General features: G+C 58.9%; 1 protein-coding gene across 3 annotated transcripts; it reads right to left on the bottom strand.

Annotated features, from left to right (window-relative positions):
- Positions 1-3,931: 3,931 nt before the first annotated feature.
- ULK3 (unc-51 like kinase 3) lies at positions 3,932-11,045 on the bottom strand. Of its 3 annotated transcripts, none has more exons than XM_043922196.1 (16): positions 10,848-11,045; positions 10,058-10,198; positions 9,854-9,974; positions 9,058-9,162; positions 8,229-8,372; positions 7,956-8,038; positions 7,194-7,349; positions 6,915-7,020; positions 6,669-6,709; positions 6,340-6,445; positions 6,138-6,202; positions 5,975-6,053; positions 5,858-5,898; positions 5,430-5,477; positions 5,209-5,275; positions 3,932-5,089 (listed from the first exon to the last, which is right to left on the bottom strand). In XM_043922196.1, exons 1-16 carry the CDS (start codon positions 10,947-10,949, stop codon positions 5,073-5,075), a joined length of 1,422 nt encoding a protein of 473 aa, XP_043778131.1. In that variant the 5' UTR covers positions 10,950-11,045; the 3' UTR covers positions 3,932-5,072. The 3 variants fall into 3 exon arrangements, with proteins under 3 accessions (XP_043778131.1, XP_043778132.1, XP_043778133.1); XM_043922197.1 differs by having other exon boundaries at positions 6,340-6,442; XM_043922198.1 differs by having other exon boundaries at positions 9,058-9,158; positions 9,859-9,974.
- Positions 11,046-11,353: the final 308 nt, after the last annotated feature.

The raw sequence follows: 11,353 nt of genomic DNA, 5'->3' as shown, positions 1-11,353 counted from the left end.
GTGTAGAGTCCAAATCTCATCCTGCTCACCTACGTGTGTGCTCCGGGATCGGGGTGGGGGGGTAATCCAGGAGACCGACCAGGAGGCTCCGCAAGCAGGCCATCTCAGAGGCCTGAGAGGAACAAGGTGCTACAGGCAGATCCTGGTGCCCCCATTTGACACCAGACTGTAGAGAAGCCAGCCAAGATTTACAGGCAGAAGAGCCATCTCGGGGTTTGGTTTCAAGGGCAAAGCTTCCATTAGGCTTCTCTGTAAAATAAGAACAAGAAACACAAATCCTGTGCAGTAGGTAATGTGGGGAGGGAGAGGTGGGAGAGAAAGAGAGGACAATGAGTTAGGATGGTGGGCGCAGGGAGGGATGCAGGCCCAGAATCTGGGCAGTGATGCTCAGCTGTCACGCTGGGTCTTCTCACTTGAACACCCTAGGGAAAGGGGCCTGGGCTGCCCCTCAGGGTGGTCATCGGACAGAAACCCCTCCTGACCTTCCTGGAGCTGGAGGAGACCAAGTTCTGGCCCCAGGTTGTGGGGGGTGGGGCATGAGCCACCTCTGCAGCATCAGCAGCAAGGCCCACGTCAGCACTCCGCCCTCCAGGGGCCTTCTGCCTAATGGGACTGGACAGACCCTTTCCCCTCAGTGGTTTGCAGGACCAAAAGTGAAAGAGCAGGGATGTGGGCCGTGGGGAGGCCGGGGGCTGAGCACTCACTGAACCCTCACAAAATGGGCTGGCTGGGGCCTGGGGTTAGGGAGTGGGAGGGGGCCGAGCCCCCTCTCTGGCCCCTTGCTCACAGCCTGAGAACCTTGAGGGGCCCTGACCTGTCCCTGGAATCGAGGTGGAGCGGGCAGTGAGGGCTCAGGCAGAGATGGGCAAGGAGGGCGGGCTGAGGGGTGCGCAGGCTCTGCTTGCCTCCCCCCACCCTGCTCTTCCTTCCCCTGCTCTCTGGACTTCCCTGTCAGCCCATGGCCCTCTCATCTGTATCTCCAACCCTCGGTCTCCTTCCTGGCTCACACCCACCCAACACCTACGCCCTCAACGTGAGGCTGACCTGGCCGAGCTGCAGTCCCCCCAGCATCTGACCCACTCTCAGCCCTCAGCCCTGCAGTTCACCACTAGACTGCCACTCTCCTCCCATCCTGCTTCTACTCCCACTTAAGACCATCACTTTCTTGATGATTAGTCCATCTTCCCAGTGTGATGTGAGAGCCACAAAGCCACTTACCACCAAAGCTTTCCAGACTGATGCAAGTCCCACCATTAGAGCACCATAGTTTAGAGAAGGTATTTTTCTTCTCCCGGCCCCTCCCTCCTGTTCTCTCCTTTCTTCCCTCTCACCCTGCAGGCAGTCTGAGGATACAGGACATGTTGACAGGTGATGAGACAGCCCCTCCAACCCCTCTCACTCTTTCAGGAGGAAGACGACAGAGATGGCCGGCCTGCTGCCTCTCACTCCCACCCTCAGGTTCTCTGGCCCCAGAAACAGGGGACTTCAGGGAGATAAGTGGCGACCCCTGGCCCCCGCCGGGCTCAAGTCCCCTTCTGCCTTCCCCGCTCCAGACAGCCCAAGCCTGGTTCCCAGAGGGAGGAGGGGTACAGAGAGAAGTGACTTTCCGGAGGCCAGTGGATCTCCAGGGAGGAGCTGGAGAGGGTGGTGAGGGGTTTGGAGTTGAGAGGCTCTTCCCTTCCCCCAGTGGCCATATGGTCCCTCTTCCAATACTGGAGGCCCCGGCAGGGGCAGGCAATGGGACATCTGGGGGATGTCCGTTTGCTGAGCCCGAGCTGCTGGCAGTGCCTACTGACCCAGCTGACTCCTGAGGCTGGGTTGGGGGTGGGGAGCCACACATGAGGGAAGCGAGGGAACCATGGAGCCTGCTGCCCTGCCTTCCACCCGGTGCCTGCCAGACATCGCTGTTCCCAGAATCCGTGTGAGGCTCAGAGCAAGGGAGCCAGGCTGGGCTGGGTCTGGGGAAGCAGCAACGCTGAGGCTGCCTTGTCTCTAATCAACAAGAACCGCGCCTGTGTCTGTCTGATCATGACTGCAAGTCTGTGTGGGGTCTGCGTGGGTATGTGAGCTTGTACGTGGGTTTCAGTGTTTTTGTAGGTGTCTGCGGCCCGTGGCCTGTTAGCATATGTGTGTGTGTGTGTGTGTGTGTGTGTGTGTGTGGTGGGGTGGCGGGGAGGGTTTCAAATGTATAGGTGTGGGTGTGAGTTACTCTGGGGAAGGTGCCCCCTTCTTTCACACCCTAGCCTCAGGGTTGGGCCATCTCCCTCTCAGGGACGGCTGGGGTGGCAGCTGGCCTCTGAGGACAACAGCCCTTCTAAATGACCTCCCTCAGGAACCAAGGTTCTGTGTCCTTCCTCATCCCCAGTCAGGCAGGCAGGCTGGCCCCAGAGACACCTGGGTCCCTCAATCTGCTCCAGAGGCCCATCCGCTTCTCCCAGGGCTGGTCCCTTGGGAGACTGAGGGCCCAATGCTGGCTGCGTTTGGGGGACTTAGTGGAGGTGAGAGGACGGGGCAGGATGAGCACCCAGATGCTGGGAGGGAGAGGTGGCCTGCCCTGTCTTGGGCACTTTCAAAGTGCTAAAGGTGAGAGGTGGAAACTCTCGCTCCTAGGGAAGAAAACTTATTAAGATTAGCATATTTCCACAGGCCTCTGTCATTTAAAGAAAGCCCTAGGGAGCCCCACCTCCTCTGGCTGGGCTGCCTCCCTCCTTGGAGGTGGCTTAGACACATCATGTCTTGCCCAGGGAGGGCCCCACCCCAGGGCCTCCTCCACCAGCCTCAGGCTCCCAGGTCTTTCCTATACCCAGTGCCCCCACGGGGGCCCATTCCCCTCCACAATCACATGTAGAATGGTATCAGGCCCCTGTTCTCAGATTGACAATGCAGATACCACAAATAGAAACTGGGGCCTCCGGGGCCAAACTTTTATCCCATTATCCTTCTATTTGATTAGTCTTTCACAAACCCCATCCTTCCTCATTCCCACTCTCCCTCCCATCCATTTCTCTCAATTTATCTACCCAACTGGATCCATTCATTCACCTCCTTCCTTCTCATTTTACTCAGAGGATTTTCTGTCCAGCCCACTCCCAGAAATAATCTGAATGCATTCCTCTGAAAATAACATTTTTTGAATTCTGTGTGCCAGGCTCATTTAATCCTCGCAGATTCCCACGGGGCATTTACCTTCATCCTCATTTTACTGAGAAACAGGCTAATCAATGGGTCCCAAGCTTCAGAACCACAGAGTAAGGCCAGATTTTAGCTCTGCTTCCCGTCTTCCGGGTCACTGCTCCACACTGCCACCCAACGGTTAGGCTTCTGGAGAAGTTAGCCCTTTAAGGTCTGCATGGAAGGCTGAGCATCGAGGGAACTCGGGCCTTGGTGGCTGCCCAAGGGGGTGAGCTCCCTCTCCCTAAATCCTCAAAGATGCTCCTCCCACCAGAGGGTGGGGGGAGGGCTGCTGGAAACCACCCCAACTTGGGGGGCCCCAGGGAGCTGAGCATGAGCACAAGACACCCTAGAGGATGCCCTTTCCCTAATCCGGCTCACTGGCCCAGGGTGAGAAGGGGTGGAGGCATCGGGTCCTGTCTGGGACGAGCAGTGTACAGCACAGAAGTTTAACAGAATCACTCCTGCCACCAGGCCCTCCTCCCCGTGCAGACAGGAAGGGCTTCCCTGGTTCCGAGGCCTGTGCTTGCGGCTCCCCACTGCTCTCCTGGGTGGTAGGAGGACTGGCGGCCAGTCAGCCAGGTCCTCCCGGACCCCCAGGGCTCCCCGAGGGCAGGGGGCAGATGTGGCTTTCACTCCCCCAACCCTGTGACCTCCCCCAGCCTCCTGCAGACCACCCAGCTTTTCCTGAGGCCCCTCTAGCCCCAGCCTGTGAACTGGGGCTCTCCTGTTTTTCCCAGGGCAAGAAGAGAAGAACAAATTCAGAAAATAATTTAATAGAAAAACAATGAATTATATTCTTTACACCCAGTCTCCTATAGGGAAGGCAGACAACTCTTGCCCCAAGGAGGCATTTAAGGACAGAAGGATTAGCAATCACTAACACCCTCTCTGATTGTTTAGAAAAGAAAAGCCTAAATAACTCCAGGGAGATATATTCTTTCCAGATTAAAGACACTTTGTTCTCCTGGAAGCCCATGTAGGGGCTTGAGGAGAGAGTAATAGTCCCACTGGAGAGATGGGGAGAACCCAGGCCGGGAAAGGGGAAGGAGCTTGCCTGGGGTCACACACTGGAGGAGCAGCCATGTCAGACCCAGGACCAGGTCTCCTGGATCACTGGTTCCCCCGGAGCCTGACAGGCCAGACAGCCCGCATGCCTCCCCATCCCAGGCTTGGACCAGCTCTGCAGTCAGTACAGGCATTCCTCAGAGGGGTGAAGGTGGGAGGGGTGAGGATTGAGGACCCCCCTCCTTGTGCCCTCCTGACCAGGGCAAGAACAAGGCATGGGTTTCTCAAATTTGCCCCATCTCTACCAAAGATATTATTTTCATGCATGAAGAATAATCTTAAAATGTTGAGAGGGTAGGCTGGGGTCAGCTCCCAGGAAGACTGGTTGAGTTCTGCAGGGCTGAGTGCATATGGTGGGATGGGTGGTCCCTGAGGGGTCTTGGAGTGCCCTGTTCCAGTGCACAGAGGGAGGTGAGGCTCCCAGGAAAGACAGGGGTGGGCACAGCTGCCTGCTGGCAGGGAGTGAAAAGAGCAGGAGTGCACTGCAGAGGACCCTGGCCCTCATCTCAGAGCAAAACCAGAAATCAACAGGCCCAGCGCCCAGCAACCAGCAACCAACAAAAGTCACGTGACAGAAACACACTTCTCCCAGAGTTCTCCCCACCCCAGGCCAAGGCCCCGTGCTCCTGGCACACACCGTGGGCTCTTAGACGCTCAAGGGAGTTAAAGAGTCTCCCAAGGGGTGCTGGGGATCCTATGGTATGGGGGGGGTCCCAGAATTGCCCATCCAGGAAGCCTGCTCCATAGTGTTGCTGAGCGCCACAGAATTCTGGGGGCCAGCTGGGGTGAGTGCGTCCCCAGTTCCCGGTGATCTGTCCGATCATCCTTCAGGGTCATTGCAGAGTACAAGCTGTGGAGGGGAAGTGGGGAGTGTCAGTCTTGGGTCTCTGGCAAAAGAGGCAAAATCCAGGGCTGCCCCAGTCTTCATCCCTCCTCGGGTGAAGGGTCAGACCCCAGGGCAGGACTCACAGCTACGAACAGACTCCGACAGCCCCTCTTTGTCCAGGGTCTCGGCTTCCCAGTGAGACTCTTTCATCTGCAGAACATAAAGGACAAGACTGTGATGGAGAGGCCTGGAGATAGGAACGAGAGAGAGACACACAGTGCAGGGAGCGGGGGACAGACAGCCACAGGCAGACAGGAACAGCACACACATAGCTTTGCCCCAGTGTGGGTCCCCACGTGCCCACCTTGACCTGCTCCTTCAGGTATTCAGCCCGAGCCATGAGATTCTGAACCTGCCAAGGAAAGACATGCCCAGGGACGTGGGGTGAGGAGAGGCCTTCAAGTTGGGCTCCTTCTCACTCCTAATGCTCCCTGGGACCCTCTGCCTCATGAGAACAACTTGCCTGAGTCCTTCTCTGCCCCTTCCTCCAGGAAGCCTCCTGACTGCTGCTCAGTTCCCAGACCCTGCCCTGTCCCTCTGCCCTGACCCAAGCACCCGAACCCTGATGACGTGCACAGGGGTCACCAACTTAGCAAGTCTGTGAGGTCTGACTCCCAGACCTGGGGCACCCTGAGGGAACCCGAGGAGGTCCCCACACATGGAAGCAGGGCAAACGGGGAAGACGAACCCCACCCCCCCACCCCCACTGACCCTCCCAACCCCAGTGGGCACCTCAGTGTGAAGCAGCTCCCGCCTCCGGCCTGGGGGCTCCGCTGCAGAGAGAGGGAGGGCGCGTGGTGAGGGCAGGGTGGCCGGGGGCCAGTGGGGAGGGTGGGGCTGGGGCCTCACCTGCCAGCAGCAGCAGCAGCTCCCCCAGACTGCGCTGGTACAGGGCCAGCGCGTCCTGCTCCCCGCCAGCCTCTTCCTCCTGCAGCCACATGAACACCAGGTCATCCAGGGGCATGACTTGGACTCCTCCTGCCCCACCCAGACCCCTCCCGCGGCTCCAAACCTTGGCCATGGCAGCCGAAGCCACTTCCAGGGCAGCCAGGAGGCGTGGCTTGTCCCGGGCCATCTCTGGGATGAGGGGCAAAGGTGCACTGTGAGAGGAGCAGTCTGCTTTCTCAGCTCAGGACGCCTACCTCCACCTCTCTCCCCCTTGGGCTGGAGGGAAGTGGCCGGCGAACTGGTGGTCAACTGGGGTCGGGGCCTACCTCTGAGCAGGTCTTGGGCAGAGGTCCCCTGCCTCAGCAGGGCCTGACTGGAGGAGGAGATGATGGCCTTGAGCTCCTCAGCCCGGGACACGTACTCCCCTACCTGCTGGAGGGCAAGGGGCTGACAAAGGGCTGTCCCCCACTCCCTCCCTCACCAGCACCCAGCTCCAGGTTCTCCCTCTGGGTCCTCAGTGATTGCCCCAAACTGCAACGTCAGGGGCCAACTGAGGCCGGGCTGAACCCCTTCCCAGGGAGGGAGGTTCCTCTAGGAGAGCCAACCCCCAGAGGCCCTGAGACTCCTCCCCATGTCCTCAGGGGACTCTGATCACCTTCGCTTTAATTGCCTTCTTCCGCTGGGCGTCCACTTCGTCTGCAGAAAGTGGGGGTTTAAATCAGGTCTCTGAAGCGAGGAGACCCCTGCCTCACACCAACCCCTCTGGGATCCCCCAAAGCACTGAGTTCCAGATTTCCCCACTGTCTTGTCTCCCACAAAATTCTGGAAGGGGAGCTGCTTCTGGAAGCCAGCCACTGTGGCTGTGGCTGGCCCCGCCCTGCTGCACCCGCCTGGCACTCACAGTGCAGGGCGGGCACGAAGTAGTCAAGGGCCTTGCAGTAGAGAGACAAGGCGGCCGGAGTGTCCCCTTCCTGGTCCTTCTTCACAGCCTGCACCACCAGGGCGGTCTGCGGGAGGGCAGATCGGGAGTCATGCCCACCCCCCACGCTCACTGCAAGGGGTCATCCATACCCTGAACCCACCCTCTGCCTCCTGCTGGGCAGGTCACCTGGTCCCCACTGAAAGGGATCAATGAAACCCCCACCTGCCCTCAGCCCACCCGTCTCCACTGGCTGCTCACTGCTCGTGCCAGGCTCTCCCCACTGGGCATGTGCTCCAGGTCCACCCAAGGGTGGGCGAAGAAGTCCTGGAAGGAGATGCGGCGGCTGGGGTCCCGCTCCAGAAGCCGCTGCAGCAGATCTCGGCAATCCTGGGAGAGTTGGGGCCGCAGGGGGAGCTGCGGGGGTCGGGATGGAACAGATCACACTGGGCTCTGGCACCCTGGCCCCCAGCCCCAGGGGCCTGTCAGGACCACCCTGTCCTGGGGGCCCCCCAAGACACACATCTGACAGATGGAGAATATGAGACGAGGAGAAAGAGTGACAGGTCAGAGTGTGACAGCCAGTGAGAGCCAAGCCTCCTCCCCAGGCTCCTGTCTTTGTGGTTCTATGGATGTAGCCTGCTAGGCTCCTCTGTCCATGGGATTCTCCAGCCAAGAATACTGGAGTGGGTTGCCATTTCCTCCTCCAGGGGATCTTCCCAACACAGGGATAAACATGCATCTCCTGCATTGGCAGGCAGATTCTTTACCACTGAGCCACCTGGGAAGCCCTTCTCCCCATGGGGAACCTGTAACAGGCTGTAGGGCAGGCCTTTTGCTCCCCACTATGGTTGATCTGGGTTCCCGGGACTGAATAGAGCCAACCTTCAGGCTAGAGCGTGCCCAGCTCCACAGTGGTGGCCTGGAGCCCACACTCCAGTCTGCAGGTGGCAGTGAGCTCTGCCACCTCAGGGCCCTGACTCCCGCTGCCCCTCATAGTTTCGAAGGCCCTACCAGACCTACCTCAATAACCCGGTTGCTCCGGATCTTCTCTTCCAGCTCTGAGAACGACCTGGAGGCAAAGGGGGGCTGCCCGAAGAGGGCTTCTGTGGAAGGGAGGCAGAGGGCAGGCTGGGAGGGGATAGGGTCAAGCTGGGCCTGGCCCACTCCTGGAGAAGGGCCCCAGACCAGGAGAGTCAGGGTTCTCATTAAAACCCTTCAGGAGTGGCCCAGTGATGCTCTGCCTGAGGAGACACACTGCAGACCGCACGTGGGGGCAGGGGACAGAGCTCTCACCATATAGGATGACCCCCACAGACCAGAGGTCTACACGGGCATCGTACTGCCGCTGACACACCATCTCGGGAGCCATGTAGAGAGGGGAGCCACGAAGCACGTGCTTCTCATCCCGGGGGGACATGTGCTGTGCAAAGCCAAAGTCTGCAGGCAAGAGGCCAGGCAGCAGGGCTCAGTTTCTGCTCTTGCTTTATAGCCTCCCCCTTGGGCTCCAGGGCAGGGCTCCTCCCACCCTCTAGACTCACCAGGATTAACCCCACTTCCCTACCTTGCTCATGTCGTTTCTCTCACCACAAACCCTTCTACCTCTTTGAGGGCATATATTCTACCCGTCCCGCACAGCCCCCCTGCACACCTCTTCCCAGGAAGCCCACCCTGATCACACCAGCAATGAGGATAAGGGCTCACTAGGGGTTGACCTCTCCCTCACTGTCCTACCCAGCTCCGTGGACCTCTCTGGCTTCCAACTTCAAGTCAGTTCTCCTCCAAATTTTATCAGGGGCCACAACTACCCCTTTCCCCATTCCACACTTTCCAACACTGCCCCAGACTGAGTCACAGTCTGGTGATGGATAAAAAACTAAGTCTGGTCACACTTTGAACCCTGACCCCAACCAGGATATCACATCACTGGCGTCAAGCACAGGTAGCCTGAGAAAGGCCCTATCTTTTGGTGACGGGGCCCGTCCCTGGACATCCCAGCCTGTTGCTGTCTGATGACTCAATAGAGGGCTCCATGAGAACCAGGGCTGCTGAGCGAGCTCAGGCAGAAGGTGGCCTCTGCACACCCACCCTCCAAACCTCCACACCTTCCGTTCCAGACTCACACCTGCCAGTTTAAGGTGGGGCTTCTCCAGGGAGCTCAGCAGAATGTTCTGTGGCTTCAGGTCCAGGTGAGAGATGTTCCGTTCATGTAAGAACTGCAGGGCACTGGCTAGGCAGTAGGAACCGTGCAGAGTGACAGGTCAGAGAAGCCTATCTCTCCCATCCCCTCTCTTACCTGCCTGCCTGCCCAACCCCAGTTCTGGCCTGGTCTACCAAATGCTTTTTTTTTTTTTTTGCCTGTGCTGCATCTCAGCTGTGGCATGTGGGATCTAGTTCTCTGACCAGGGATTGAATCTGGGCCCCTGCGTTGGGAATGCAGAGTCTGATCTAACCACTGGACCACCAGCAAAGTCCCTACCAAGTGCTCTACATACAAGCACCAGGCTCCCCTCTCTGCTAAGACTTTGCCCTACCCCCACCTCGAGTGACCTCCTTCCTCCCTTGTACCCCTTCACAAGTCTCCCCTCCTCCTAGAAGCCTCCTTAGATGCCCCAGCCCTTTAGGCCCTTGCTCTTTTCCTTGGCGAAACACTTGGGTCTTCGGAAAGTTCCACGAGATCTTTCTGTTACTGAATATGTTTCACGTGTGGAAGCTTGTACTCCCCACAGATGGGACTCCTCTCCATCTCTCTCACAGCATCCTTAACCAGGGATGGGCAAAACGAAGGATGGGCCCTACAAATCCAAGCTGGGATGGCAGGCAACTGCTAAGAGTGTCACAGCTCTAAGCCTGGGGCAAGGGTGGGGTGGGAGAGCAGAGATCATGGGAAGGGGCGTCAGGCTGGGGTCAGGGGCTTTTACCCAACTGCTGCATGAAGACCCGAGCCACCTTCTCAGGCAGAATCCTGCGGGTGTGGATGAAGCGAGACAGGTCACCTCCTGCGCAGAACTCCATGATGAGGTAGATGTTGTCACTGTCCCACTGGGGTTAGAGGCAGAGAGGAGGCTTGAAGAGAGTGGCCCTTCTCAGTCCCCTTTGGTGGTCACCCCATCCCAAGCCCACACCTGGAAGTCTTTCAGCTGTACAATGTGGGGGTGTCGAATGCCCTTGAGGATCTCAATCTCTGTCAGGAGGTTTTCCACGGATGCCTTGTTCAGACTCTTCTTGGCCACACACTTTATGGCTACCACCTCCCGAGTATCCTTCTGTGGGGACAGGAGATTCAAGGGCTCTGCCTTGAGAGAGCCAGGAACCATGCATGGCCAGAAGGGCTCTGGTCCCCTCTGCCCTGCTCCTCCTCTCTGGGTCTACCCACTCACACCAGCATCCAGGTTGCCCAGCTGCCCTTTCTCAAGCCAATAAGGCACCAAGATTCTGGAATCCTGGCTTTCCCACTAGCCTCTCTGCTTCACAATCCCTTTCATTGTATTCTAGAGTGCCCCTGCTAAGGCATGTTATTCACTGTTCTAAACTGCCCACTCTGCTTCCTAAGTGGGTCCAGCCTTCTAGAACCCTGCCCCAGGCTCCTCCCAGCCCACAGGTATCCTCCCTGTTTGGAGCCTACTCTTCAGCCACTGACGCCGAGGCTCCGAGGTCTTCACTCGTTTCTCCGCACAACAGCGGTGTGTATTTGTTTTGAAGAACTATCTGTGGCGGTCACCGCACACCTCCTCCACAGAAGGTCGACCTGGCATAGGCCAGGCCGTGGACCCTTAGCTCACGCCGTCTCAACCTCTCCCCGTTTCCCGGCCTGGGCTTGCTCAGCGTCTGGCGGGCACCGGGGCCAGAACCTCAGAAGTTCTCGAGCCCCCGATTGCTGCCTCGCACAGAAGCCCCGAGGCGCCCCGCACCCACCTTGGCGTAGGCCTTGTACACCGTAGCATATGTGCCACTGCCCAGGCGCTCGGTGAGAATGAAGCCGTCCAACCGCGGGGGGCCCCAGCCGGACCCCGCCATCCCGACAGCCCGCGCCCGCGGCCGGGCTCTTCCTGGTTCCCGGAGCCGGGGTTCCGGCCAAGAGAGGTGAGCGCGCGCGCGGCGGGAAGACCGGACTCCACACTGCCCCAAGCGGCGCCCGCCGGAAGTGCAGCGAGGCAGGCGGGGCGCTGGCGCTCACCGCCCCCGCGCCCCGCCCCTCCAGGTGCTCCAGGTGCGGCTCTTGGGAACCTGCGCCTTCACCTGCACAGGAAATCAGATGACCCGCCAGTACCCGCAAGATCCACTTGAAGATACTCAGGTCCTCGCGGGCCTAACGGGAGTTAGCAGAGGCCAGCGGACGAGGTCACCGGGAAATCCCATGCAGGCTGGACAGCATCTTATTAGAGATCGCCCACGTGAATGGGGTAGGAGAGAGAAGCCCC

Source organism: Cervus elaphus, chromosome 13, assembly GCF_910594005.1.
Source record: "Cervus elaphus chromosome 13, mCerEla1.1, whole genome shotgun sequence".
Taxonomy (NCBI): domain Eukaryota; kingdom Metazoa; phylum Chordata; class Mammalia; order Artiodactyla; family Cervidae; genus Cervus; species Cervus elaphus.
This window is presented reverse-complemented; position numbering and strand designations above follow the sequence as displayed.

Bases quoted from the DNA above. Each gene is read 5' to 3' on its own strand.
- ULK3 (XM_043922196.1), bottom strand. From the start codon at position 10,949: ATGGCGGGGTCCGGCTGGGGCCCCCCGCGGTTGGACGGCTTCATTCTC. The intron at 9,975-10,057 runs GTGTGGGCTTGG...CTCTAACCCCAG, and splicing joins TACAGCTGAAAGACTTCCAG to TGGGACAGTGACAACATCTA. The intron at 5,478-5,857 runs GTGCCCACTGGG...TTTCCTTGGCAG, and splicing joins GGGAGCTGCTTCACACTGAG to GTTCAGAATCTCATGGCTCG.